The sequence below is a fragment of the Miscanthus floridulus genome, chromosome 3, assembly GCF_019320115.1.
Source record: "Miscanthus floridulus cultivar M001 chromosome 3, ASM1932011v1, whole genome shotgun sequence".
NCBI classification, from domain to species: domain Eukaryota; kingdom Viridiplantae; phylum Streptophyta; class Magnoliopsida; order Poales; family Poaceae; genus Miscanthus; species Miscanthus floridulus.
Genome location: NC_089582.1, coordinates 61,479,278 through 61,506,354, shown reverse-complemented (window position 1 = coordinate 61,506,354; position 27,077 = coordinate 61,479,278). Strand labels below are relative to the sequence as shown.

The 27,077-nt window shown below is 46.9% G+C and overlaps 2 protein-coding genes, 1 long non-coding RNA gene and 1 other non-coding gene across 4 annotated transcripts; 2 read left to right on the top strand and 2 right to left on the bottom strand.

The window, feature by feature from the left end:
• Window positions 1-2,061: 2,061 nt before the first annotated feature.
• On the bottom strand, window positions 2,062-3,098 carry LOC136545852 (uncharacterized). Its single transcript, XR_010781171.1, has 3 exons — window positions 2,978-3,098; window positions 2,313-2,558; window positions 2,062-2,218 (listed from the first exon to the last, which is right to left on the bottom strand). It is a non-coding gene; the product is annotated as an uncharacterized lncRNA (long non-coding RNA).
• Window positions 3,099-3,617: 519 nt separating this feature from the next.
• Window positions 3,618-7,129, bottom strand: LOC136541727 (protein TRIGALACTOSYLDIACYLGLYCEROL 3, chloroplastic). The gene is made up of 11 exons (XM_066533779.1): window positions 6,998-7,129; window positions 6,406-6,502; window positions 6,167-6,295; window positions 5,776-5,871; window positions 5,579-5,656; window positions 5,417-5,478; window positions 5,253-5,328; window positions 4,639-4,746; window positions 4,350-4,525; window positions 4,186-4,270; window positions 3,618-4,089 (listed from the first exon to the last, which is right to left on the bottom strand). Exons 1-11 carry the CDS (start codon window positions 7,108-7,110, stop codon window positions 4,048-4,050), a joined length of 1,062 nt encoding a protein of 353 aa, XP_066389876.1. The 5' UTR covers window positions 7,111-7,129; the 3' UTR covers window positions 3,618-4,047.
• Window positions 7,094-10,517, top strand: LOC136541726 (GPI mannosyltransferase 1). The gene is given in 7 exon segments (XM_066533778.1): window positions 7,094-7,144; window positions 7,146-7,356; window positions 7,359-7,425; window positions 7,427-7,713; window positions 8,254-8,436; window positions 9,403-9,956; window positions 10,042-10,517. Coding segments are annotated over 7 exon segments (1,671 nt in total). The 3' UTR covers window positions 10,360-10,517.
• Window positions 10,518-10,898: 381 nt separating this feature from the next.
• TRNAR-CCG (transfer RNA arginine (anticodon CCG)) lies at window positions 10,899-10,971 on the top strand. Its single transcript has one exon. It is a non-coding gene; the product is annotated as a tRNA-Arg (tRNA).
• Window positions 10,972-27,077: the final 16,106 nt, after the last annotated feature.

Sequence of the window (27,077 nt, the reverse complement as noted above, 5' to 3'; positions counted from 1 at the left end):
TATTTTTGAGTGATCAATGAATATATATATGATATGCATTTATGTTATAGGCATCTCATGTAAACTACATGCATAAATATATTTACCTATGGGTCCTACTAGTATAGGTCAAGTAGCTGCTATGCTCAAGATTTTGGTAGCGTAGTAACCTGTCATTACTCACAATAGGTGATTATTATCACTCATGATAAACTGGTGGAACGGAAAAATGGAGACCGGACAGGGATATGGTTTGGGTGTTGGTGGGTGTAAGAGGTTGTGTCCTGTGGTAACGGGGCATAGCTTGGTTACACTTTTTCCCTGTCTATGTCGTTTAAGGATCGGTCATTGCAATGGACGCTAGGCAAGTCACAGATTTATTATCCCGAGCACATACTTAGGTATGGGCGCTGGAAAGGCTTGTTGCTCTCTTGTCATGGGTTCCGGCTCTTTCTAGACCGACTGATTGGAGGTGGGGATGGTGGAGGTCTAAGCACCACATTGAGTCTGGAACTCAGGAGCGAGGGCTTGAAGTTCAAGTTTGGACGGGGACCTGGACCCCTTGACAGGAGAGTGGTGGGTTGGTCCTGCTTGTGCCTGAGGTACAATCAGGGTGTGTGTTTTGAGGTACCCAGCTGGGCACATTGATTCACAAATCGTCGCCGTGTCGGTATGACTTGTATAAACTCTAGCATCGTAGTAAGAACTGAAAGAGGAAAGGTGATGAAATGGAACTATTTGCTCAACCCTTGCTTGAAAGTAGAAAAGTGGCTTACATAGAATGGCTAGATAATGAATTAATCGTGACTACTAATAATAACATAAATAAAGATTCACTAATGGTATTGCTTTCTGCAAAAAGGAAACCGGCAAACTATAAACCGGCAAACTAATAATATATATATATATATATGATGTGCATTTATGATATAGGCATTTCATGGAAACTACATGCATAAATATATCTACCTATGGGTCCTACTAGTATAGGTCGAGTAGCTGCTATGCTTAGGATTTCGGTAGCGTGAGTAACCTGTCGTTACTCACAATAGGTGATTATTATCACTCATGATAAACTGGTGGAAAGAAAAAATGGAGACCAGACAGGGATATGGTTTGGGTATTGGTGGGTATAAGAGGTTGTGTCCTACGGGCAACGGGGCATAGCTTGGTTACACTTTTTGTCTGTCTGTGTCGATTAAGGACCGGTCATTGCAATGGACGCTAGGCAAGTCACAGATTTATTATCCCGAGCACATACTTGGGTATGGCCATAGGGAAGGCTTGTTGCTCTCTTGTCGTGGGTTTCGGCTCTTTCCAGACTGACTAATTGGAGGTGGGGATTGTGGAGGTCTAAGCACTGCACTGAGTCTAGGACTCAGGAGCAGGGGCTTGGAGTCCAAGTTTGGACAAGGACCTAGACCCCTTGATAGGAGAGTGGTGGGTTGGTCCTGCTTGTGCCTGAGGTACAAGCGGGGCGTGTGTTTTGGGGTACCCAGCTGGGCACATTGATTCACGAATCACCACCGTGTCGGTACGACTTGTCTAAACTCTAGCCCGTAGTAAGAACTAAAAGATGAAAGGTGATGAAATAGAACTATTTGCTCAACCCTTGCTTGAAAGTAGAAAAGGGGCTTACATAGAATGGCTAGATAATGAATTAATTGTGACTGCTAATAATAAGATAAATAAAGATTCACTAATAGTATTGCTTTCTGCAAAAAGGAAACCAGCAAACTATAAAGCTTATCATATCCTTTGGAGTCGAAAAATTATTCCCACTAGTCGGATAAGTCTTGCGAGTACATTGTGTACTCAGGGTTTATTTACCCCTGTTGCAGGTACTGCTTGAGACGTAGCCGTTGTGTGAAGGATTCTTCTGGTGGACAGAGACGGATCCTTGCTTATTATCGATAGATGTTTACTTGTGTTTATTTTTATTCCGCTGTTTAATATTCCGCACTCTGAATTTGGTACTGTAATAATATATTTATGAGAACTCTGGATGTATGAAATGAACTAAGTTTTATAACTCGTTCTCATTATTGAATCCTTGGGGGAAAATGTAGATCTTTCGGGCTCTCCCTTGGGGTGTGCCTGACGGAACCCGCCGACGTAGCTCGCTCTCAGGGTGCTTAGTGTCAGTGGAAGGCAAGCGCCTCCGTAAGTGCATTATCTCGGGTGGTTCTGCCACATCTCGCCGCAAGGAAGGTGGAAGGTGTGGGTCTCTGGCCTCTACCTGTGGGTTTTTAATTCAATACAAGAAGTTTTTTTAATTTAACAATGAGACAAATCAATGCTTTGTACTTCACCAAACGTGTATCAAATCATACCTATCGACAGCAGCAGTGAGAAGTGCAGTGTCGAGGATCGGTAGCCCAGTGTTGAAGACCCGGACGATCTCAAGAAAACTGGCACGCTGTATGTACGGCCGGTATCGCTCGTCCCAGCGGTGCAGCTGGTGCGTGTGTAGTCTAAGAGGTTGCAAGTCCTCCTGAAGCTCCGACAGGTGCTTGGCTCGGTGGTCCTTGTCGTAGTGCACCTTAAGAATGTGGTACTACGGATGATGATCTCCCATCCTAGTTCAAATTTCAAATGGATGTGTTAGAACAAACATTAAGAGTACTATAATATGATAGAACATTAGTGCATAAAAACAAAGTAAATATAAAAGAAATAAACTATACAAACTAATCTAATGTTAACACCTATACTAACTATTCTAAATAACTATAATAACTAACTAAACTAGACTAACTATAATAACTACGTACACTAACTATATTAATATTAGTACCTATACTAACCAATCTATTATTAATACCTATTCTAGCTGTAATAATAAAAAACAACTAACTAAATATACAACTACAAACTATAGTACAACCACAACAATCTCATCACATTCCTATCCCTAACTAATCAGTCAAAAAAAAATTAAATCCTAACCCTAACTAACAAACATTCGAATCAAGCTACACAATGGAGAATGAATTACCTTGACAATGGCTGTGGGGAAGATTGGGCTCACCCCAAGGTCGGCACAGTGCCAACAGCTGGCCAACAGCGAGGAGAGGGAGGGAGATGGGGGCGGGTCAGGAGAGAGGAGAGGGAGGGAGATAGGGCTGGCTTAGGAGAGGGTGGGAGAGCGGGGAAGGATGAGAGGGAGGCAGGGATGGAGAGATGGGGCCGCTGACGAACGCAGCAGGGGTGAGGGGAGACGACGGCTGGCTCTAGGGAGTGAGGGGAGGGCAGTGCGGAGGGGGAGAGGGGGGCAGAGAGAGGGGAGGGCAGTGCGGAGGGAGAGAGGGGAGGGCAGAACAACGAGAGAGCGGGGCTGGCGGCCGCGGCGATGCGTAACTCCTCGACCGGATCTGAGTGGAGGAGAGAGTGAAGGAAAGAGAAGGATGCGACATTCGGCCTTGCCTAGCCAAGATCCACGGCGCGACAGAGCTGGCCACGTCATCGATCAACGTCCCGATCGTTGCCACGTCAGCACGCGCCGCCAAGCATGGCGCGACAGAGTTGTTTGGCCGCGCCACGACAAAAGGCACAGCCAAAAGTGTTTGATTTGAAAATAAAAAATAAACAGTGTCAAATTTGAAAATAGTTTTAAAAAAGTGTTAAAAAAAATCAACATAGGCAACCGTTACAGTTACATTTACATCAGGCTCGCATGAAGGACCAAAAAGAAGGGCGTTTACTAAGGTTTTTTTTTTCCGCATGATCGTGCAGTTTTCCCAAAGAATGCAGTTTCTTTTGGCTTGATTGCACAGTTTCCCCCAAAGAATGATGTATAGAAACTAAACGCTTATTTGACAAGCTGGTACCCCAACTATGCGCATAGAGGGTGACGTGACCAAATGATGCTGCTGCAGATGCCTGTTAAACTCAATGGAGCAGTGCCAAACCTAATGCGTTTACATCTCCCAACCACCACAGCGAGCCCATTTCGGATTCTTGATGCTCCAGATATTGTTGGATTATTGATGCTCCAGATTTTGTTGGGATGATCTGTAAGAGGGTGTAATAAAACACCTATGCTTTATTCACTACTAGGTTGGGTCTTCAAAAATATTGTATGGGCCCATCCAAGCTACCAGATGCAAACTGCAATCCACAAGATAATGCCAGGTGATAAAACTGGTTAGATAAAGACTAATCTCCTAGCATGCTTAAAAAACAGCAGAAACTGTGGTGCATAACCTGTTGAACAATTGGATTAGTTGATGTTGTAAACTCATGTGTCATTCCTTCCCAGACTACCTTCCCCTCGTGAAGAAATAGCAACCTGAAAAACAAATATCAGATACCAGACTAGCAATAGACAACTGAGGCCATGGAGTGACACTTGTAGTATTTGTTCTTACCTATCCACAGCTCTTCTTATTGTGCTATGCTGATGGGTCACAACAACATAGGAAGCTATTTTTCCTGGCTTACCAAGAGCATCCCGTCCAGTCATATGGACAGAACGTATAAGGTCTTCCACGACAGTTGATGCAATCGGGTCGAGCCCAGCTGTAGGTTCGTCATATAAAAGGACCTACCAAAGGAAGAAATTTGAGGAGTGTCGGCTTAAGAACAGAAACAGACTTTCCAAATTAGAGTGTATCAGGTAATAAAGAGGAAAACGCCTTATTAGCTCATGATCAATACCTCTGGCTCGACTACATCCTTTGTATCATCAAATATTATCGAACGTGCTAGAGCAACGCGCTTTTTCATGCCACCAGACAACTCGGATGGCATACGATCTTCAACACCCTGCACAAGAAACAATAAAGTTTTATTCAACAGTACTACAAGAAATGCTCAAACATTTGCTCATGCCCAATTGAACAGGATTGATTATAAATTATCATCCTCCAAAATAAAACAGTTCTAAATTCAAAAGATATAATAGTAACTCATGGATTGCAGCAGACCAGCTCCTCTACTGCTGATTTGTTTTAGAAGCTGTGCAATTCTCGTTTCGACAAACATAAAGGCATCTTATATCAAGTCCTTTTTTTTGTTTTGCTCTTGACCAGTAAAGAGGCCATCTTGTCATTGTTTACATGTAGGATTACTCTGCCTGCTATTAGTCTACTGTTAGATAGCATCTGTAGATAACAGTTGGCAATTTATCAGAAAAGTTTCCCATCATGCAAAGTGCAAAGTACTCATTGTGACAGAAACAAAATTTTAAACACAGATACTTTATGAATTGAATGCTAAACTTATTGTGGGAACAAGTGCTCTACCTAAATGAATATGGAAGCTTGACTTACCTTTAGTCCTACTGCAGCCAAAGTTTCTGTTACTAATTTACCAATGTGGTCCTCGGGTAAGCTTGAATTTTCATATCTAAAGCAAAGAATAGATAAATCAGAGATGAAAGCTTAACAGAAGCAATTACTGAAAAAATGACTTTCTGGCAGGCATGTTCCCTTACAAAAGGAATCCAACATTTTCGCGAACTGTGAGAGAATCAAAAAGTGCAGCACTTTGAAAGACCTGTATCACAATGCCATATCAGAATGTTCAAGCACAAGAAGCTATAAGGAAATCATGCCATTTCTTAGTACAGATGCAACAAAATACAAGCAATATGTACCAAACCAATGCGGACACCCTCTATATCCTCGTCGCTAACTAAACCATGTCTTTTCTTTCCACAAATGATTACATCACCCTGCTTGTTATTGCAGACAGAAAAAGAAAAAGAGCACATTTAGCTTCCAGTTGACCAAGCTGTAACGAAAATGTAATGATGCACTGTTGTAACAGAGGCAAACTAAGAAGATGAACAACCTTGTCTGGGGCTAGCAGCCCTGCCATAACCTTCAAAATAGTTGACTTGCCTGTTCCTGAAGGTCCAATTATCCCGACTGCTTCACCATGTCTAATCTACACAAGAATATAACATTATTTTAAATCATAACTACAACAAACCAAATCTACTGAGTCATGAAAACATCAGACTAGCAAAATATAACAGTGGACAGAATGCATAGTGCCTGCAATGTGGTGACAGGTGAGTAAAAAAAAAAGAATCAAATAAGATTCAAATTACAAATCTTTTGCAACTGGGGATTGAGAATTACATGACTCGTGCCACCTTCTTGATACTTAAGGAAATCACTGGTTCTGATTCAAGTCATGAAAAACATATATCAATGAAAGTGGAAAGAGAAGGGCTGACCTTGAAACTGACACCTCTTAATACATGTTTGTCACCAAATGACTTATGAACATCCCTACATTCTATGAGTACATCGCGGTCATCATCAATCTGGCTGTTCAAATCCCAGCTCCTAGACAAGTTTGAACTCTACAGCACATGCCCACGAAAAACAATTCGTCAAGATAAACTTCATTATATGGCAATTCAAGTATTCAACTAAATACTCAAAAAAACTCAATGAAATTGCAAGTGCGCACCTGATGGAGATTGTCAACGTTGCCCAAACCAGGACTCCTTGCAGCCAGAACTGGACCAACATCTGTCTGACACCTTCTCATTGGCATGTCTCCTATCCTGCTTAAACAAGAAGAGAAGCGAAGTATTATCACTGCAACATCACTTTACAGAAATACATAGAGATTAGAGGTTAAATAATCCACAAACACACATGGTGCTCAGCAAGCTAATCACTGACACAAAGAGGTTAAAAGGTGAAGCATTCGATTCTTTCAGTGCAAGCAATCGACCAGGCTACAATCATTGATGAGGTAATGGGATTTAATGATTCATCCACTGAATTGTTTAATTTCGAACAGACACAATCCATCTACCTAATTCCAAGACATGGATCCTTCTGATACTGCTAAGCACGAGGAGCAAATAGTTGGCCAGCCATTTTATTTTTCCAAGTGGAAACTACATGTTGCATTTGATGCAGCAACAACAAACGTTTCTAGTATAAGGGCAGCTGAACAAAAGCAACCAAAATTAACCACGACCGGATCGACCAACACACCAAAAAGTTTCACGGCGCGGTGCCAGAAACTAGATGGAGAAAGAAAGTTTTGCCTGAACGAGAGCGCGGAGCGCGAGGTTGGATCCCCGGACGAGTGGAAAAGAAGGCCTCCACCGGCGGGGAGGTGCGGGTGGCGGAGAGCGGCGGGGATGGACGGCGACGCCATGGTCCCGCTCGGGCGGCGCCGCGTGGCGGGTGCGTGGGAAAAGGGGTAGACGGAAGATGTGGATGGAATCCGCTTCCTCCCGTCTCTCCATGGGGAAGGTGACGCAAAATCAACGGTCTTTCGGGGGGTTTTCCGGAAAGTGGGAGATGACATGTGGGGCCAGGACCTGCTGCCGCTCCCTCAGATCGGACCATCGAAGCCGTTCGTTTCGAATCGAAGGGCCGAAGTGCGCCTTCGTGACCACAAAGTTCGAGCAGAAATTACTCAACTGCCCTGCGCATCTCACGGCCCGGCATCCCAGCTCCGGCGACGACCCCCACCCGATGGCCTCCGCCGCCGGCGTGACTCTCCGGCGCGTGGTGCTTGTGTCCGCCGCGCTGCGGCTGGCACTGGTGGTGTTCGGGGAGTGGCAGGATGCCCACCTCGAGGTGCGCTATACCGACGTCGACTACCTCGTCTTCTCCGACGCCGCCGCCTCTGTGGCCGCCGGCGGTTCCCCGTTCGCCCGCGCGACCTACCGCTACTCTCCAATCCTGGCCTTCCTGCTTCTCCCGAACTCACTCCTCCATGCTGCCTGGGGCAAGCTCCTCTTCTCCGCCGCAGGTAGCCTGCTCTGCTCACGCACTGCTGCTGTTTTTAGAACCGTTTGCTTCCGTAGATCTTTGTAAGTATATTTGGATTCTGGAACGCAGTGTGCTTGATCTACGGTTCATTTATGTTGGGCGCTCGAGATGCCTGGGTTTGTTTCTGTAACGTACTCCTAATTGAGAATTGATGTATGAGACTTCAGTGCGTTAGTTCTTATCCATTTCATTCACTTATATATTCGGCTTGTGATCTTTATTCGCAATGATAGGGTGTAGCATTTAGATTCACAGTAAACTTTCATTTTCTTGGTCACACCCTTCCCCCCAGACCCCGCACAGAGCGGGAGCTTTCTGCACTGGGTACGCCCTTTTTTTCATTTTCTTGGTCACATTTACAATTGCACTTGGTTTAGGAAGGGGGTTTTTGATCCTGAATCAGTAACTACTAGGATTTATCGTGGCTTTGGGACTACTGAGTTGTAATAAGACATTCTTCTTTGTGTAACTACCTTGATAAAGTTTGTGATGGTCTTGTATGAATGCTCTTGTTCTGCAGATTTGCTTGTAGGGTTGTTCATAGACACCATTCTCGAACTAAGAGGAATTCCTGAGAAAATGCGGATGTGGTCTGTGATAGCTTGGCTGTTCAATCCCTTCACATTCACCATTGGTACAAGAGGAAACTGCGAACCAATAGTCTGCGCAGTCATGCTCTGGATTCTCATATGTTTGATGAAGGGTGTAAGCTCTGAATCTCTTATGCTGTTTGTTCAGTTATTGCTACCTTTGTAAAGTTGCTATGGTGGAATGTGATAGGACCATTAAAACTGTCCCAGCTTGTGCTCTCATGGACTAATGTATGCTTTTATAACTGTGTTTGTTTTTAATTTTTTTCATATCAACATAGGATATGCATATGATTGTTCTATACACAGTATTTAACTTATTCGTATCCGTGGCTTACTTATGCATTGTCTCAGACATCTTCTGTTTGTTTTTGATAGCCAATATTTTATACTACATTGTTAGATCAACCTCATTATATATGTAGCTGAACTGCAAATTCTCAGTTTGTCCTGTGCTAACAGCTCTCTTCCCACTCATGCATTTGCAAAGTTCAGTTTTGCTCATGCAATGAAATACAGTACACACTTATGCACTCATAGTCAGTGAAATCTGAACTTAGTGATTTCTTTTGGTCTTGAAGTGTATAAAGTACTAGTTATGCCACTTTTTTGGACATATAATCGGGGTTCGACCACTGAATTTTGGAATATTCATCTTCTTATATGCACTGTGTGTAGTTGTTTCTCCTTGAAGACATTACTAATTACTAATTCATGTTCGGCTTTATTGCTCTGTTCATTAAGGTCTTTTTTGAATGGATAAGATCCCTGGCCCATCCACGTGGATGGTCCCAGTTTAGGCCCAGCCAAACTCATCCAAAGGTGTTTGTCACTATTTAGTTCATGAAGTCAAATGTTAACATTCTTTCAACCATATGGTTTGCTGGTTGTACCACTTGCTTGTTCTGGAACCTCCACACACACACACACCCAAAAAAAAAAAGTCATTTACTTTGCAGTTACATCGAATAATATCATGAAGAATTGTTATTCATCTCAGATCTAGGAAGAAAGATTGCCTTTAAAAAATTGCTGGATAGATTAACATTGGTATGTTACAGTTTAAGTGTCTTTTGCAGGTAGAGTGTTGCAGGCAGCTTTCTGGTATGGGCTTATTGTGCACTTCAGAATATACCCAATCATATATGCGATTCCTTTTGTAATAGTTCTTGGCAAGGGCTATGTTGGTCCTGTTGGTAGGCCTACTCTTACAATGTGGAGGTCCAAACAACCGTTGCAAAATGACAAAGTCAGTCAAACAGAAGAACCAACATCATTCCTAGCCACTGTATGGGGTTTCCTTTTAAACTTGATATGCAGAAATGCCATCCTGTTTGGATTACTCTCTGGATCTATGTTCTTTGCCTGGACTGGTATTTTCTTCTATCTTTATGGGTGGGACTTCCTAAATGAAGCATTACTTTACCATCTTACTCGTACCGACCCAAGGCACAATTTCTCGATATATTTCTACCACATATATCTACATCATCAGCAAGGGTTCTCAAGTATTCAGAGGCTTGCTTCGTTTCTTCCTCAACTGATCGTGCAACTGGCACTCATTCTACGCTTCTCTAGGGATCTTCCATTCTGCATGTTTCTTCAGACGGTTGCATTCGTTGCTTTTAACAAGGTACATGGTTACTCAAACATACATTTGATATTTCTTTTACACTTAGTGCCTTAAGGTAGTTACTGTCAGTTTGTTAAACAAGCAGGTGATGACGGCACAGTACTTCGTGTGGTTCTTCTGCCTGTTGCCCCTCATCCTCCCTTGGAGCAGCATGAAACTTAAGTGGAAGGGTCTGGCCTGTGTGCTACTGTGGATGGGGTCCCAACTGCATTGGCTCATGTGGGCTTACCTGCTGGAATTCAAGGGCCGAAACGTTTTTGTGCAGCTCTGGGTTGCAGGCCTCGTGTTTCTGGCTGCGAACACCTTTGTTATGCTCATGGTGATGAAACACCACAAATACAATCCACTGTTCTCATCGCCGGCGAAGTCTGGCAACAAGGTTGCTACCAAGAAGGAAGAATAGCAGCGCTTGGGCTCTTTCCATTTTGCCAACTGATGTATGATTAGAACATGGATCATGTTTGTTTCTCTTTTTTTGTGTTTCTGTATCAGATCATATGTGACTTGAATGCATCATTCTAGTTTTGCCCTTAGATAATGTGGTGAGATTGCATGAGAAGTATTTTTTGGTTATCAGAATTTGCGATTGGTTCATATTTTATTCATTTTAGATATGAGGGGGGACAGCTGGTTAGCTTTGGTTGTAGCTGAACCTGATAGCCTCGGCTCATGCGCTTTTTGCTAACTCATGAGCCACCGAGCCCGTATGACTGGCAAATGTCGTGCCTTTGTTGTGAAAAATGAGAAGGGGAAGCTCTCCTATTTGCGCCACGCTCTTAGTAGGACATGATCACATTTCACATGTGCTTATAGTTGCCGGGGATTGGTTCCTCCTATTGCTCGAATTTTGCAGTTTGTAAAACAAAGAAAATATATCTGGTTTCTGTGTAACTATGTTCCGGACGCTTTCATAAGATCTCTTACACAGCATGTGCACAATACGACCGCGTGGCCTAATGGATAAGGCGCTCGCCTCCGGAGCGGGAGATTGTGGGTTCGAGTCCCATCGTGGTCGTCATTTGTTTTAAGTTTTATAATATATGGTGACGCGCGACGCGAGGACTTCGAGGCTACAGGTCAGGCATGGCGACGTCGGCGAGAAGCCTGGGTGCGACGCCTATTACGATCATCACTTATCAGCACTAGAATTTTTTCTCCTCCCACAACTAATAGCCTCAAGCACTGTAAACTTGCTCTGATCTTATGTTCATGTCAGTCAAGTTTCATGCGTAGGTCTTTAAAAAAAAAGGAATGGCTGACGTTCGGACGTCGACAGCCCCGTCTGGATGCTGCTCCAAAGCCTGCACCTATATCGCATTATACGCCCGCACGCTCACGTCAGATCCCACGTCAGCCCCGTCTGGATGCTGCTCCAAAGCCTGCACCTATATCGCATTATACGCCCGCACGCTCACGTCAGATCCCACGTCAGCGAATAGCGTCCGACCGCCCGCGACAGCAACAGGGTCCAGCCACCTGTGACTCGATCCCATCTTGGCTGCGCCAGCGACCAGGTCCAGCCTGCAGCGCTCCCCCCCTCCCCCGCCGCGCCGCGCTCCTCCCCTCGCCACAACGCCATCCCTGTTGCTCCCCCGTCATCCTCCGCGCTCTGTCTTGGCCACGACCATTTCTCCGTCCTAACGTCTCATATCCTCTACAACATTCATCCGACTGTTGTAACATATATAGTATACTCTTGAAACATACCTATATAGTCCTTGCAACATCCAGATGAACTGAAACATTTGGAACATCGAGAAGAGGGGGAGGGGCGGTGGATGCCTAGCCGGCGCCAGGAGGAGGAGGAGACACCGAGGCAAGGCAACAAAAGGCGAGGAGGGGGATGAAACACCCGATGTACTTTTGAAACATCCAGATAAAACATTTGCAACATATATTTAGATATAGATGAAACACTTGAAATATGCATCTGAAACACTTGCTGAAGAACCTAAAACACTAGAAAAGCCATTGCAAAGCATAAGCAACATCTAAATAAAAATACTTGCAACATATGTGTGAAACATATGCAACATCCAAATAAACACATTTGCAACATACGTCTGAAAAAACAGATAAAAAATTTAGAACAGCCACTTACAACATACGTGTATAATCATTGCAACATATACAACGTCCCGATTTACTTTTGCAACATCCAAATGAAACATTTGCAACATGCATATGTGTCGGTGTTTCGAATAAACACCAACTAGTAAATTTGTATTTGTTGCGCGTTAGGCCCGGATGGTGTACTAAAAGATACAAGGTTTATATTGGTTCGGGCAGAATGTCCCTACATCCAGTTTGCTGCTGCTCGTGTTATTAGCACTGAAGAAGGTTCATAGTAGGGGGTACAAACGGTCGAGAGAGGGATATGTCCCAAGTCTCTGATGCAAAGGTCGAAAGGATGCCAAGAGCTCGGTTGCTGCTTGGCTGTGTGTTGTGTAATGTGTTGTGTGTGAAATCGATCCGTCCCCTTAGTGGGGTGCCCCGCCCTCCCTTTTATAGATCAAGGGGGAGCAGGGATTACGGATGGAAGAAAAAAGAAAAACTAGAGGTATAGAGGGTCCTTCGAAGGTGCGGGTCTTCCTTTTCCCTTGAGCCTGCCCTGCTGATATGGCAGACGGTGCCAGGGATAGCATGTTTATTGATCTTGATAGGGTCGTGCTCTAGCTTCGATCAGCTAGTGGTCACGTCCCATCCTACTTTAGTGGACGATGCGGCGTGCCAGGGTATCGAGCCGTGACCCTATGGGGAGCTGACGGGGAAGTGACCATATGTCCGTTACTATTGATGATGTGACTTGCTTCCTGGATTGTAGTGGTTGTCATATGCTTATGGTAGGATCCACGCCCGAGGGCTGATAGCGGTGTCCACAACACTGTAAGACAAAAGTCGGCGCCTACAACACTGTTCGGGCTCTGTCATGCCTAGAAGGGCTTAAAGTGCCTGTCCCGTCGTATCCTAACGGTACTTTCCTGCAGGCGTGTAGGGCATGGTCCTCGGTACTGTGGTTGACTCAAATGTCCTATCTTACCCTATGCTCGTCATTATGAAGGAGCAGGGTGCAGTCGTCGAGCGAGGCGGAGCTTATCCCGGGACGTCGAGCGAGGCGGAGCCCAGCTCTCGGGGGTCAGGCGAGGCGAGGCCAATCCCCAGTCATTGGGCGAGGCAGAGTCAGCCCTCGGACATCGGGTGAGGTAGAGCCTGTCTCCATACGTCGAGTGAGGCGGAGCCAGCCCTCGACCGTCGGGCGAGGCGGTGTCTGTCTTGGGACATCGGGCGAGGCAGAGCCAGCCCTCAGTCGTTCGGCGAGGCAGAGCCCAGCCCTAGGAGGTCGGGCGAGGCGAGTCCCGTCCCTAGTCGTCGAGCGAGGCAGAGCCAGTCCCTGGTCGTCGGGCGAGGCGGAGTCTGCCCCTAGACATCGGGCGAGGCAGAGCCAACCCTCGGACGTTGGGTGAGGTGAAGCCCGCCCCCAGACATCGGGTGAGGCGGAGTCAGCCCTCGGCCATCGGGCGAGGCAGTGTCCACCCTAGACGTCGGGTGAGGCAGAGTCTAGCCCTCGGGGGTCGGGCGAGGCAGAGCCAACCCTCAGGGGCTAGGCGAGGCGTGGCCAACCTTCGGTCATGTGGGCAAGAAGTGTAGTTGTGTTTTTTGTCTGTTTGGAAGCATCAACGTTTGATGGTTATTAGCTCCACCTCATTGGGTACCCCAGTATTAGGTCCCCGACAGTAGCCCCCGAGCCCCCGGGTGATTCGAATAGAATCACCTGGGGGTGATTTGACTTGCCAGAGGGTGCACACGAGCGCATCTAATGGGTGTAGCCCCCGAGCCCCTAGGTGATTCGGATAGAATCGCCTGAGGGGTATTTTAATTTGCCATAGGGTGCGTGCGAGCGCACCCGTAAGGTGTGGCCCCCAAGCCACCGAGTGATTTGGATAGAATCGCCCGGGGGTAATTCGGACCCTTCGTGGGTATGGCTGTGAGATTTGGTGTTTAACAACTGGATAGTTAAAGGAAACCCTGGTATCCTGTTCGTGGGGATTCGTCTAGGGTCCGCTCGGTTGAGACTCGATTGCGGATCGAGACTCCCTTGAGGCTTGTGCGCATGAGTTTTGGCCGCTCGCAGGCCCATCCCTCATTGGGACGACTGTCGAAACTATTAGGCTAGCCCTCAAACTCCTAGGCCCAGGCGGGCCGGAGAAATGTTTTTTGACTCATATCCCCTATGTGGGAAAAGTGTCCTGATCTGTCCGAGAAGGTGAAACGTCCGGCGTGACTTTGATGGGAAAGGATAGGGATCGCAGACACATATCCCGCGATGTGGTGGTGTATCATGGCAGGCACGGAGATCTAGGCGGACGGCTGCCCTTCTTGCATCCGTCGCCCCTATAAAACCAAGGGGTTCACACCTAGGGTTCCGTACTTTGCCTCCTCGCCTTTGCATCTACAACCTCCACCGCCAATCGCATTTGCCTCCCGTACCCACTTCACAGCCGCCGTCAAGCTCGCATCCAACCACCCCTCCCAATCGTTCAATGGAGTCATGGTGCAGATCCGATATCACCCTTCGGTGCCTAGAGGGCCTCGTTTGTCTAACCTCCTTTGCCCGTGGACCGCCGCTGAGGAGTGGTGGCTGCCCGACAATGAGGACGCGCCGTCGTTGCCTGAAGGGTATGTCATATCCTTCGCTCACTTCCACAAGCGGGGATTCGCCATACCCGCCCACAAGTTTCTTCGGGGCTTCCTGCACTACTACAAGGTGGAGTTGCAACATCTTACCCCCAACAGAGTGCAACACATTTGCGACATTCGTTGCCCTGTGTGAGGGATTCCTGGGGATTAGTCCCCACTTCGACCTGTGGTGATATTTCTTTGGCGTCACCCTCTTGAAGAAGCGGGAGAAGAGGCAAGAGCTGAGCGTGCCGGTGGGATGTGCCGGCATTCATCTCCGCAACAACTGGGTAAAGGAATACCCGTCGTTGCATCTATTGACCTCCAATAAGGGGTGGCATTTGCTTTGGTTTTATGTCAAGGATGATGCAGCCACCCCCTTGCCAGCGTTCTCCAGGTGCATTGTCGAAGAGTCCTGGAGCCATGGAAGTGGGGTGTCCCAGATAAAGACAAGAAGAAAATCCAGGACCATCTCGCCGCCATCTGAATTCTGAAGGAGAGGGGCTTGAAGGGGTCGGGGATCATCGGCGCCTATCACACACGGAGGGTGGCGCCGCTGATGAGTCGCACGCTTCCCCTGTATCTGATGGTGCCTGGAGCGTCGCTCGAGGGGATGGCGCTCGCCGAGGGAGCGCTTCCCCCCTCTGAAGTGGCGCAACGCATCGAGGAGGTGTAGGATCTACAGGAAGATAAAGAAGGCCTTGAGGGGGGAGGGTGAATAGGCCTATAAAAATTCAACTCAAAACTCTGTTAGAACAAAGGGCGGCACTACCGGCCTTATAGGGCGGCACTGCCGCTCTACAAAAAAATAATCTAACACAGTTGAGATTTAACAGATATGAACCTGACTCCACTAGCTGCTTAATCCTGCAATATAACTTCAAGATCTAGTTCGACGACTGTATACCATAGAAACTTCACACAAATGTAAATCGAGCAACTAAACCCTTACAACAGCTAGCGCCAAAGTAAACAGCAAGTATAATAAAGACGAAGCACGCAAGACACAAGATTTATCCTGTGATTCAGCTCACCACTAAGGTTTGCCTAAGTCCATGTTGTTGAGGAAGCCACAAAAGGCTTGAGCTTGCCACAAAGGCTTGCCTTACCCTCGTTCTCAAATCAAGAGAGTGAACTCTTGAAGTGAGGGGTGATTTCTTAGCTTTCGAATGAGGTTACAAACCTCCCAAGGCTGCCACACAAGTTGGCAAGCACAAGGGCGACGCCTAGCCGGCTAGGAGCAAGCTCCAAGAGTAACAAACCCTAGAACCGCCGGCCAAACATGAACCAAATTCTCTTAGACTTTGGGAATCAGTGGATCTACTCTCCAATCGAGTTTTGCTGCCTTTTCTCTCAAGTTTTGATGGTTGGAATCAAGGATTTGCTTAAGGGATGGAGGAGCAACAATGGAGGAGAGGGATGAGCTTTGGTTCTGTTTGTTTTTGAGCAGAGTGACTCAGTGAAGAAGATGACCGTTGTGGGCCGGGCCTGAGGGGTATAAATACCCCCCGAGTCCAACGGTCAGTTTAGGGCGGCACTACCGCTCTTAACAGGGCGGCACTGCCACCCTAGCCAAAACAGGTGACATGATCTGAAATTTAGTTGGCTGTTTTGACTAGGTGAGATTATGTAGATCTGTGAATTTGAGCATCTGGTTCAATAGTTGACCAACTGTCCTAAAATCCCTCTTAATAGTATGGCTTTCCCTAAACTCAAATTCAAAACATAAAAGAATTTAAACCTCTTTTGAGCTGGGTCTAGCCACCTTTCATAATTAGGACACCTGTAACCTATACATCATCCTCATTCTTTGATTCCCTGCTTGTCATCTCGATGAACCTCATTAGTCCTCTAATTTGGTGGTCATCAACGCCAAAACCCACAATAGGGCTTGATTGCACTTACAATCTCCCCCTTTTTGGTAATTGATGAAAACCCAATTAGAGCTTACATATGATATGAAATCTAAACTGAGATTTTAGAATCATGGATGTAGGAGCCTCCCCCTAAATCTATGAATAGAGATTTGAATTCTCAAACTGGTATAAAAGGCCAAGATTCACATTTTAGGTGTGATGGGAACCTCCCCCTACATCCATGCCTACTGTGGGGTGCTGAACAAAGTGTCACAGGAATAAACATGATGCATATGATAGGTTATATCAGTTCAAGCACACAAGATTCTGGCTGATACAACAGAGGGCGGCACTACCAGCCAAATAGGGCGGCACTGCCGTCCTGACTATGTTAGTCAGGTAGCAATCAGATTTCTACTATAGATCATATGAATATAAAACAATTTAAACTCAGAATATGACAAACTAAAAATGATAACCATGAATACATGTCCATATCCGAAGCAAATAAAGTCACAAAGTAGCATAATTTCATAAAATAGAGTTTTGAGCGACTCTCAAACTCACAACCTGACAACTACTCTCATCGGATCTGAACATAAGCGCAGCAACGAAGAATCATATGGCGTCGAAAAACTATTGACCCCTCTAATTTTCTCCCCCTTTGGCATCAAGTACCAAAAAGAGAAGAAAAAGAAGAGAGATCACTCATCACTGTCGGAGTCAACGCGGGCACGTCTGATGACGTGGGTGTGCGAAGTGAAGCGTGCTAAACGTCATGGAGGTACTGCCCCAGCTGATGTAGAAGGCCCTGGCTGATCCGTCGAAGGACGCGGTCTCCTGGAATATGTGCGAAGCAAAGCTACCTAAACCTGTGGATCGGCCTCTGTAGGGTGAATCTCTACACCAAGGTCCTCCTGCCTTGGGGGCTCCTCAAAATGCTACCCCTATGGGTACCCATGGTACTGACTGAATGGCTCATATGAGTGCCCATACTGCTGATCTTCTAGCTGCTCATCATGGTGCTCATCTGCCTGATCCTGCTCCTCATCAGAAGAAGAAAGGCGAGGTAAGTTAGAAAACTGAGGTGGTGGCTGCACTGGTGGAAGTGGTGGCAGCCCTGCCATCTCCCTAGCATGCCTCACTGCTTCTTTGTTCTCCATTCGATCCTCATAAGCAGTCTGTGAAGCATATGTACAATGAGCAAAAATTGCCTTCATCCATGCACTCATCTTTCCCCACTTTGACTTCTTCTTTTGTTCCCTAGCCCTAGACGGCTCAGGAATATCTCTGTGTTCAGCTCCAGAAGGATGAACGCCTGCTGCCCCACTATCTCCAAGTCCTCTAGTACCAGTGTGCTAAGTAGCTAAGCCAAGTCCCCCTAAGCCACCATGGGTCTTTTTGATCTTATAAACAGTGTGCTCACAATCCTTAAGGAACCACATGCCAGTCACTCTCTCAATCATAAACATGATGTAAGGAGCATAGGGCAAAGATCTCCTCCCATCATCCATGGCATATGCAAGCTCAACCCAAATAAACCTTATTACATTAAATTTCTCACTGTTGGGAAACCTAGACAACACATTAGTGATATAGCCATTCAAATCTGTTGCATTGTCTTTAGGGTTGAGAGTGATCCTAAAGAGATTGTTCATGATGTAATAAAAACTCTTGAGCTTTGTTCTTGCCCAATCAGAAACTGCAAGATTTTGATCCTCCCACATGAAGCTTACTTCCATTGGCTCAAAACGACGCTCATTATGTATCCTCTCATATGCCCTGTGGATGTGTCCAAAACCAAGAATTTGACAGAAGGTGACAAAATCAATGCGATAATGTCGCCCATCAGTCATCCAATGAAGCTCATCTACTTCCCTATTCTAATAGTAAGTAGCATGGAATTGAGCAAGAATCTCCCTGTTCCAGTCATACCTGAAACTCATGATGTCTGTCATCTCAAAGCGGTCACAGGTCTTGATTGCTGTAGCAAACTAATGATCATCCCTGCTCTCCAAGTCACCAAAGTCAATGTACTACATCTTGCTAATCTTGCCCTTGGACTTAGACAGAATGGCTGTAGCATAAAAATCAGATTGGAAAGCATTCCAAAATCTATAATCAATACCATTTGATCTGTCAGAAGAGTAGGGATCAATCTCTCTGGCTTTACCTATCTTCTTCCAACTCATGGAATAATCAACAACTCTATGATCATCACAGTTTTGGGGAGGAATGAGATCGAACCTATCGGTGTTATTTCTCATGTAGCTGCTATCAAACTCAGAAATGTGCAAAGGAGAATCAGGCCACACACGAATAGTTCTTCCCATCCTTTGAATGTTTTCCTCTTCAGCAAGGTCTTCATCAAGATCTCTATCTCTAGGAGTATAGCTCGCCTGTCCCCTGCCTCTCTTGACCTTTTGCTTGGTTGTCAACACCTTCCTTTTACCTCGGTCCATCTATGCAATATAAATGAGACTTGATAAGAAACTATATAAGATAATGAGTTAGACATAGCTGCAAGCAGGTTTTACCAAGAAAAAGAACTTTGAAGATGACACAGGAAACTGCACTGGATTTGAAATCAGCATGGTAGGGTGGCACTGCCGCCCCCTGAGGCCGACATTGTCGCCCTCAGTAGCTTCACTATTTCATCTTCAATTTTCTCGTTCTGGTTAAATCCTATTTCCAATAGTGTCTATTCATCATCACAATTTTAGAATCACAGTCTAAACAGAGAACACATGAAACCCTAGCCATGGATTTAAAAGATTGAGTATGAAAATCTTTAAAACAATTTTTGATAAGTGAATCCAATCCATTCTGAACTTCATTAGCTATATGAAATTGAGTATAGCAGTTAGAATCTACGAGGGGTGCCATTAATGGTCCCAAGGGCGGCATTGCCGCTCTCCCCAAAATCATCCAACCAGTGAAATCCAAAATCAACTCGATTCAACCATCAAAAACCTTTCTAAATCCTTCATACTCCCCTAGAAACTAAAATCCATGACCAAAAACTTCACATTGCATAGATTGAGTAGGGGTTAGGGTTTCACCTTGCTTCCAAACCGTTGGAGTGGAGGGAGAAGAGAAGAAATGGCTCGGCCAGGAGCCTCCTGCAGTGACCAGCGAAGAAGAGTCTCGGTCGGCTACAGGGGCGGCACTGCTGGGGTGGCAGTCCGCGAAGAATGGCGGCGACGCGTGCTTGTGAAAGAGGAAGAGAGAAGCACAGGCATTGGCGTCGGCTGGGAGAGAAGGAGAGAGTTGCGTTGGGGGCCAGAGAAGGAATAAGTAGAAGAAAATGGGCCCCACGACCCAGCCAAAATTGGCTGAAAACGGTCCAATTTTCAGAGAGCGGCACTGCCACCCTACCAATCTTGCAGGGATTACGCTGTAACTTTATGACCTCCTTAACCTCAGATATGGATATATATTCTCTAAATATCATGACCAGTAAGCAATCAACAATATAGACAATGGTCATGACACTTAGTTGGCCTTTTAAAGTGGTTTTGAAACACAATGTAATATCTTTTTAAATCATTTTCCTATATTGCTAGGTTGTCAAGCAGAGGTGTGCCATATTTCAAACCATGTTACGAGAATCAAGTATATTTAGCTCACTACGCAAAGCACAAAACCTTGACTCATCGAGAGGCTTAGTGAAGATATCTGCTAGTTGTTTTTCGGTGCTCACATGACGAATTTCGATATCTCCTTTGGTTTCATGGTCTCTCAAGAAATGATGTCAGATGTCTATGTGTTTGGTTCTTGAGTGGCTTACAGGATTGTTTGCAAGCTTTATGGCACTTTCATTGTCACACAAGAGTGGAATTTTGGTAAATTGACATCCGAAATCACAAAGGGTTTGCTTCATCCAAAGTAGTTGAGCACAACATGCACCGGCTGCAACATACTCAGCCTCAGCGGTGGAAAGGGCTACATAATTTTGCTTCTTAGAACTCCAAGACACTAGGGACCGTCCAAGGAATTGACATGTCCCTAAAGTGCTTTTTCTATCTACCTTTCAACCGGCATAATCAGAATCTGAATAGCCAAGTAGATTGAACTTGGAGCCTTTGGGATACCACAAGCCAAGGTTAGGAGTGTGTACTAAATATCTCAAGATTCTCTTAACAGCCACTAAATGATACTCTTTCGGGTTAGCTTGAAATCTAGCACACATGCACACACTAAGCATTATATCCGGCCTAGATGCACATAAGTAAAGTAAAGAGCCAATCATGGAACGATATACCTTGATGTCGATGGCTTTCCCTTCTTCATTTAGATCAAGATGTCCATTAGTTGGCATGGGAGTTTTGATAGGCTTGGCATTCACCATGTCAAACTTGTTAAGCATATCATGGGTGTACTTGGTTTGGCTAATGAATGTCCCTTCCTTCATTTGCTTGATTTGAAATCCAAGGAAGAACTTCAGCTCACCCATCATGGACATCTCAAATCTCTTAGTCATAATCCTACTAAACTCATCACAATACACATGATTAGCACTACCAAATATTATGTCATCGACATATATTTGGCACACAAATATATCATTTCCAACTTTGTGAGTAAAGAGTGTAGGGTCGACTTTACCTATTTCAAAGCCTTGTTTGAGCAAGAATTCCTTAAGGCATTCATACCATGCTCTTGGTGCTTGCTTAAGCCCATAGAGCGCCTTTTGGAGTTTATAGACATGGTTTGGGAACTTGGGATCTTCAAACCCCGGTGGCTGCTCCACATACACCAACTCTTGTATTGGGCCGTTAAGGAATGCACTCTTGACATCCATTTGGTATAGCTTGAAGTCATGATGGGCAGCAAAGGCTAGAAGCATTTGAATTGCTTCAAGTCTTGCCATCGGTGCATATGTTTCTTCAAAGTCCAAGCCCTCTACTTGAGTGAAGCCTTGGGCCACCAATCTTGCCCTCTTCCTTGTCACCATGCCATTTTTATCTTGCTTGTTGTGGAAGACCCACTTGGTACCAATGACATTGGTATTGGGCCTTTCCACCAAGTTCCACACTTGGTTTCTCTCGAAGTTGTTGAGCTCTTCTTGCATGGCCATGACCCAATCCGGATCTCCAAGTGCTTGTTCTACCTTGAGAGGTTCCAAAGAGGAAACAAACGAGTAATATTGACAAAAATTTGCTAAATGTGAGCGAGTTGTTACCCCCTTTTGAATGCTCCCAAGAATGTTGTTAACGGGGTGATCCCGTTGTATAGGTTGATGTAGCCTTGGATGCTCAACACCTCCTTGTTCTTCTTCTGGACCTTCAGTCTCTTCTTGTCCAAAAATAGGTTCTAGGTTGAGCCCTTGAAGTGGTGGAGTAGGAGTTGAAGCAGCTGTTGTTGAGGTGGATGGGGAGATCTAGGCGGACGGTTGCCCTTCTCGCATCCGTCGCCCCTATAAAACCAAGGGGTTCACCCCTAGGGTTCCATACTATGCCTCCTCGCCTTTGCATCTACAACCTCCATCGCCAATTGCCTTTGCCTCTCGTACCCACATCGCAGCCGCCGTCAAGCTTGCATCCAACCACCCCTCCTAATCATTCAATGGAGTCATGGTGTAGATCCGATATCACCCTTCGGTGCCTAGAGGGCCCTGTTTGTCTGACCTCCTTTGCCCGTGGACCGCCACTAAGGAGTGGTGGCTGCCCGATAATGAGGACGCACCGTCGCTGCCCGAAGGGTATGTCATATCCTTCACTCACTTCCATGAGTGGGGATTCGCCATACCTGCCCACAAGTTTCTTCGGGGCTTCCTGCACTACTACAAGGTGGAGTTGCAACATCTTACCCCCAACAGAGTGCAACACATTTGCGGCGTTCGTTGCCCTATGTGAGGGATTCCTAGGGATTAGTCCCCACTTCGACCTGTGGTGATATTTCTTTGCCGTCACCCTCTTGAAGAAGCGGGAGAAGAGGCAAGAGCTGAGCGTGTCGGTGGGATGTGCCGGCATTCATCTTCGCAACAAATGGGTAAACGAATACCCATCGTTGCGTCTATCAACCTCCAATAAGGGGTGGCATTCGCTTTGGTTTTATGTTAAGGATGATGCAGCCGCCCCCTTGCCAGCGTTATCCGGGTGCATTGTCGAAGAGTCTTGGAGCCATGGAAGTGGGGTGTCCTAGATAAAGACAAGAAGAAAATCCAGGACCATCTCGCCACCATCTGAATTCTAAAGGAGAGGGGCTTGAAGGGGTCGGGGATCATCGGCACCTATCACACATGGAGGGTGGCGCCGCTGATGAGTCGCATGCTTCCCCTGTATCTGATGGTGCCTGGAGCGTCGCTCGAGGGGACGGCGCTCGCCGAGGGAGCGCTTCCCCCCTCTGAAGTGGCGCAACGCATCGAGGACGTGTAGGATCTACAGGAAGATAAAGAAGGCCTAGAGGGGGGGGGGGGGGTGAATAGGCCTATAAAAATTCAACTCAAAACTCTGTTAGAACAGAGGGCGGCACTGCCGGCCTTATAGGGTGGCACTGCCGCTCTACAAAAAAAATAATCTAACACAGTTGAGATTTAACAGATATGAACCTGACCCCACTAGCTGCTTAATCCTGCAATATAACTTCAAGATCCAGTTCGACGACTGGATACCATAGAAACTTCACACAAATGTAAATCGAGCAACTAAACCCTAACAACAGCTAGCACCAAAGTAAACAGCAAGTATAATAAAGACGAAGCATGCAAGACACAAGATTTATCCCGCGGTTCAGCTCACCACTAAGGTTTGCCTAAGTCCACATTGTTGAGGAAGCCACAAAAGGCTTGAGCTTGCCACAAAGGCTTGCCTTACCCTCGTTCTCAAATCAAGAGAGTGAACTCTTGAAGTGAGGGGTGATTTCTTAGCTTTCAAATGAGGTTACAGACCTCCCAAGGCTGCCACACAAGTTGGCAAGCACAAGGGCGACGCCTAGCCGGTTAGGAGCAAGCTCCAAGAGTAACAAACCCTAGAACCACTGGCCAAACATGAACCAAATGCTCTTAGACTTTGGGAATCAGTGGATCTACTCTCCAATCGAGTTTTGCTGCCTTTTCTCTCAAGTTTTGATGGTTGGAATCAAGGATTTGCTTGAGGGATGGAGGAGCAACAATGGAGGAGAGGGATGAGCTTTGGTTCTATCTGTTTTTGAGCAGAGTGACTCAGTGAAGAAGATGACCGTTGTGGGCTGAGCCTGAGGGGTATAAATACGCCCTAAGTCCAACAGTCAGTTTAGGGCGGCACTGCCGCTCTTAACAGGGCGACACTGCCGCCCTAGCCAAAATAGGTAACATGATCTAAAATTTGGTTGGCTATTTTGACTAGGTGAGATTATGTAGATCTGTGAATTTGAGCATCTGGTTCAACAGTTGACCAACTGTCCTAAAATCTCTCTTAATAATATGGCTTTCCCTAAACTCAAATTTAAAACATAAAAGAATTTAAACCTTTTGAGCTAGGTCTAGCCACCTTTCGTAATTAGGACACCTGTAACCTGTACATCATCCTCATTCTTTGATTCCCTGCTTGTCATCTCGATGAACCTCATTAGTCCTCTAATTTGGTGGTCATCAACGCCAAAACCCACAATAGGGCTTGATTGCACTTATAGGAGGCGATGGAGCCCTTGAAGGACGGTGCTGGCGTCATTCTTGATTTTGTGTATCTAGTGCCAAGTCATCCCCCAATGCGGCTGGAACCGGGGTGCATTGACTTCGTAAGTTCTCTTTCCCCGTGCCTCTTTTTTAATTGAACTTCTGACCCCTTGATGCTGACATTGGGATAGCAGGACTAGCCGAAGAGACTCCTCTTTACGGATAGCTTGGCTTCGCTACTGAAGGACCTGCTTGTGGTGGTGGTGAATCACACCACAGCCGAGTGGCAGAAGAAGACAAAGGAGTTCAAAAGGAAGAAGCAGCAGAAACAACAAGCACGAGAGCGCGGAGAGGAGACAGATAATGACGACGACGATGATGACGTGGAATATGACGAGGTAGTCATTGACATTGATTGGGGCAACCTAGGAAGCGAGGACACGCTGACCCACTCGTTAATGCAGGGACCCTTCCCATTCCACGCAAGGGAAGGTGAGACCGTGAGGCTAAAGGAGGAGGCGGGCTAGGCCATTGACCCGTCCTTAGCACCATTAGGGGTGGGTGGATCTGTCACTATGCCCGAGGTGCCAGTGGGAGTGGGCAGACCCATCGTCATGCCCTAAGAGCCAGCGGGGGCGGGCGGATCCGCCGCCACACCCGAGGTGCTGACGAGAGCGGATGGATCCACCACCGTGCCTATGGTGCCGAGAGAGGGGGTGGCTCCGCCGCTGTGCCCCCAGATATGAGGGAGGCAAGCCCCTTAGCCTAGGAGCAGGGGACGCGCTTGAAACAGTCCTGCCCCAATGAGGTGGAGCAGGGAACTGGGGGTTCGTCCCCCAAATGTCTCCATCGCCTAACAGTGCCAACGTAAGTTGTCGATTCCTCTGTTTTTCTCTATTTTTCATAGTGACTCACACCTTTTGTTTCTTCTGTAGCGGCAGGAGATGGGTTAGATGGGGCATTTCCATAGCACTAGTGCCCAAGAAGACCGTTGCCCTTCAGGCAAGGCGGGGTCCGCCGCCTGACATCGCTCCCATTTCGGGAGAGAGTGGAGCTGGCGTCATAGCCTTGTTGGCTAGTCTAGCACCGCCCATGGTGGTGCCCATGCCCTTGGTGGGTCAAGCTATCGATGAGGCTAAGGAGGTGCCCTCGGAGGTCACTGCTCAACTAGCGATGGAAGTGATGTCACTGCCGACGTTGGGACAGGCGGAGCTGTCGGCCGCACCCATTGTGTCGACCATGGCGAGCGCAGCGCAGCCGGACAAGGTCCTACCGATGGAGGTGGAGGTGATGGTGGCTACAATGGATGGGTCATATCCAGGAGTGGTGGTGGCAGCGTTCGAGGCAATGGCACGTCCCGTGCTACCGGTGGCCCTAGAGACGACGCCCGCCGTGGGCAGGACCGAGGGGGTCATGGCCTAAGGACCCTTGGGCACCTCTACGGTTGCTGAGGAGACCGAAAGAGAGTTGTCGCTGGTCCCACCATCAGAGGGCCACCACCCGCCCATGTGGGATGAGCCCCCGTTCTGGTGATTGAGTCCGTGGGACCTGTTGTCGGAACTTTTCACCCTCGACGATGCCACCGAGGGCATGGAGTGGGAGAAGCTCAGCGAGGGGTTCACGGCTGCGCTGGAAGCTCTGAACTAGGCTAGTGGCATCCTTCGAGACATAATCGTTCCCACCGGCTAGGTATTCACTTGGTCTTGCCTCTCGATCTCTTTTTTCTTCATCTATTTTTGTTTTCTGGCCACCGTCTTTTTTCAGTCTCTTATAACTCACAGCCGGAAGAAATCTCGGTTCCTTCGTGAACACAAGGAGGGTTGGGACCACCTCATTGATGAGGCACTGCTACACAGGGACATGACCACCTAGCTCCGACAGAGGGTGGCCAAGTTGACTCCCCTTGCCGCGGAGGCAGACGATCTTCGACTGCGGGAGGCTGAGGCCCGTGGGGATGCAGAGCTCACCGAGAAGTCTTTTGATGAGCTATCAGAGAGGGCATGGTAGGATCAGGAGGAGGCCGCCAGAGTGCAGAAGGAGCAGGATGACCTACTCTAGTGGGATGCTGAGGCCCATCAGGGGATCATCGACCTCCTGGCCAAGGCCAAGAAGGAGCGGGATCTCAGGTTGGTAGCCGAGGAGAGGTCTGTGGCCCTGGAGTAGAGGGTGAAATTGGACGCTGAGATGATCGCCCGGCTACATGAGGAGTGAGACAAGCTACGCCATTCTACAGAGAGGCTTCGCTTGGAGCATAGCACGGCCTACGGGGAGTGCGACTGGGCCATCCGAGAGCGCGTTGAGGCGCAATAGAGGATTCGCTCCCTCTAGGCCAAGGTGGAGACCACGAAAGCCTAGAAGCTAGAGGCCGAGGGTGCCGCTGCTGGACTGGCCATAGATCTCGCTTAGGCGAGGAGTCTTCTTTAGGCAGAGAGCGACGAGCTCGATATCCTAAAGGTTGCCCTTGGTGTGGTCTACGATGACCTGCAGGTGGTGCAGGCAGAGGGGACCAGCTTGCTCGTGGCCCATGCCATAGATATCACGATGTAGGTACGCCAGCTAGAGAAGGAAGCTCTTCGCTCAGGGATCACCCAAGCCTTCGTTGTCGCCCGCTCGCATTACGATGACAACATCGATTTCTAGGCGATGGGCCTCGATTTCATGCCTGGTTATGAACCCTCTGAGCTGGATGACGTAGAAGCGATGGTGACTCCTTTTGCGGAAACCCTGGCGAGTAGAATTGAAGATATGGTTCTCCCCAAGAGGGCGTAGTTAGTCGAATGAGTCTGATGGACTTTTATCTGTAATATGTGGACAAGTGTCGGCACTTTCGTTTTTTGAGAATAGACTCGCAACTTTGTTTCATTAAACAAATTCAAAATTTTGTTTTGTTTGATTGAACTTGCTTTCTTCCCTTTTTGCATTCGAAAAAAGGTGCTCATGCAATCTGACCCTTCTGTTTGTTAAGGCCATAGGGCCTGAGGTGTATAAGAG

Bases quoted from the DNA above. Each gene is read 5' to 3' on its own strand.
- LOC136541727 (XM_066533779.1), bottom strand. From the start codon at position 7,110: ATGGCGTCGCCGTCCATCCCCGCCGCTCTCCGCCACCCGCACCTCCCC. The intron at 6,296-6,405 runs GTGCGCACTTGC...CATGTGCTGTAG, and splicing joins ACGTTGACAATCTCCATCAG to AGTTCAAACTTGTCTAGGAG. The intron at 4,526-4,638 runs GTATTGATCATG...TTCCTTTGGTAG, and splicing joins AGGATGTAGTCGAGCCAGAG to GTCCTTTTATATGACGAACC.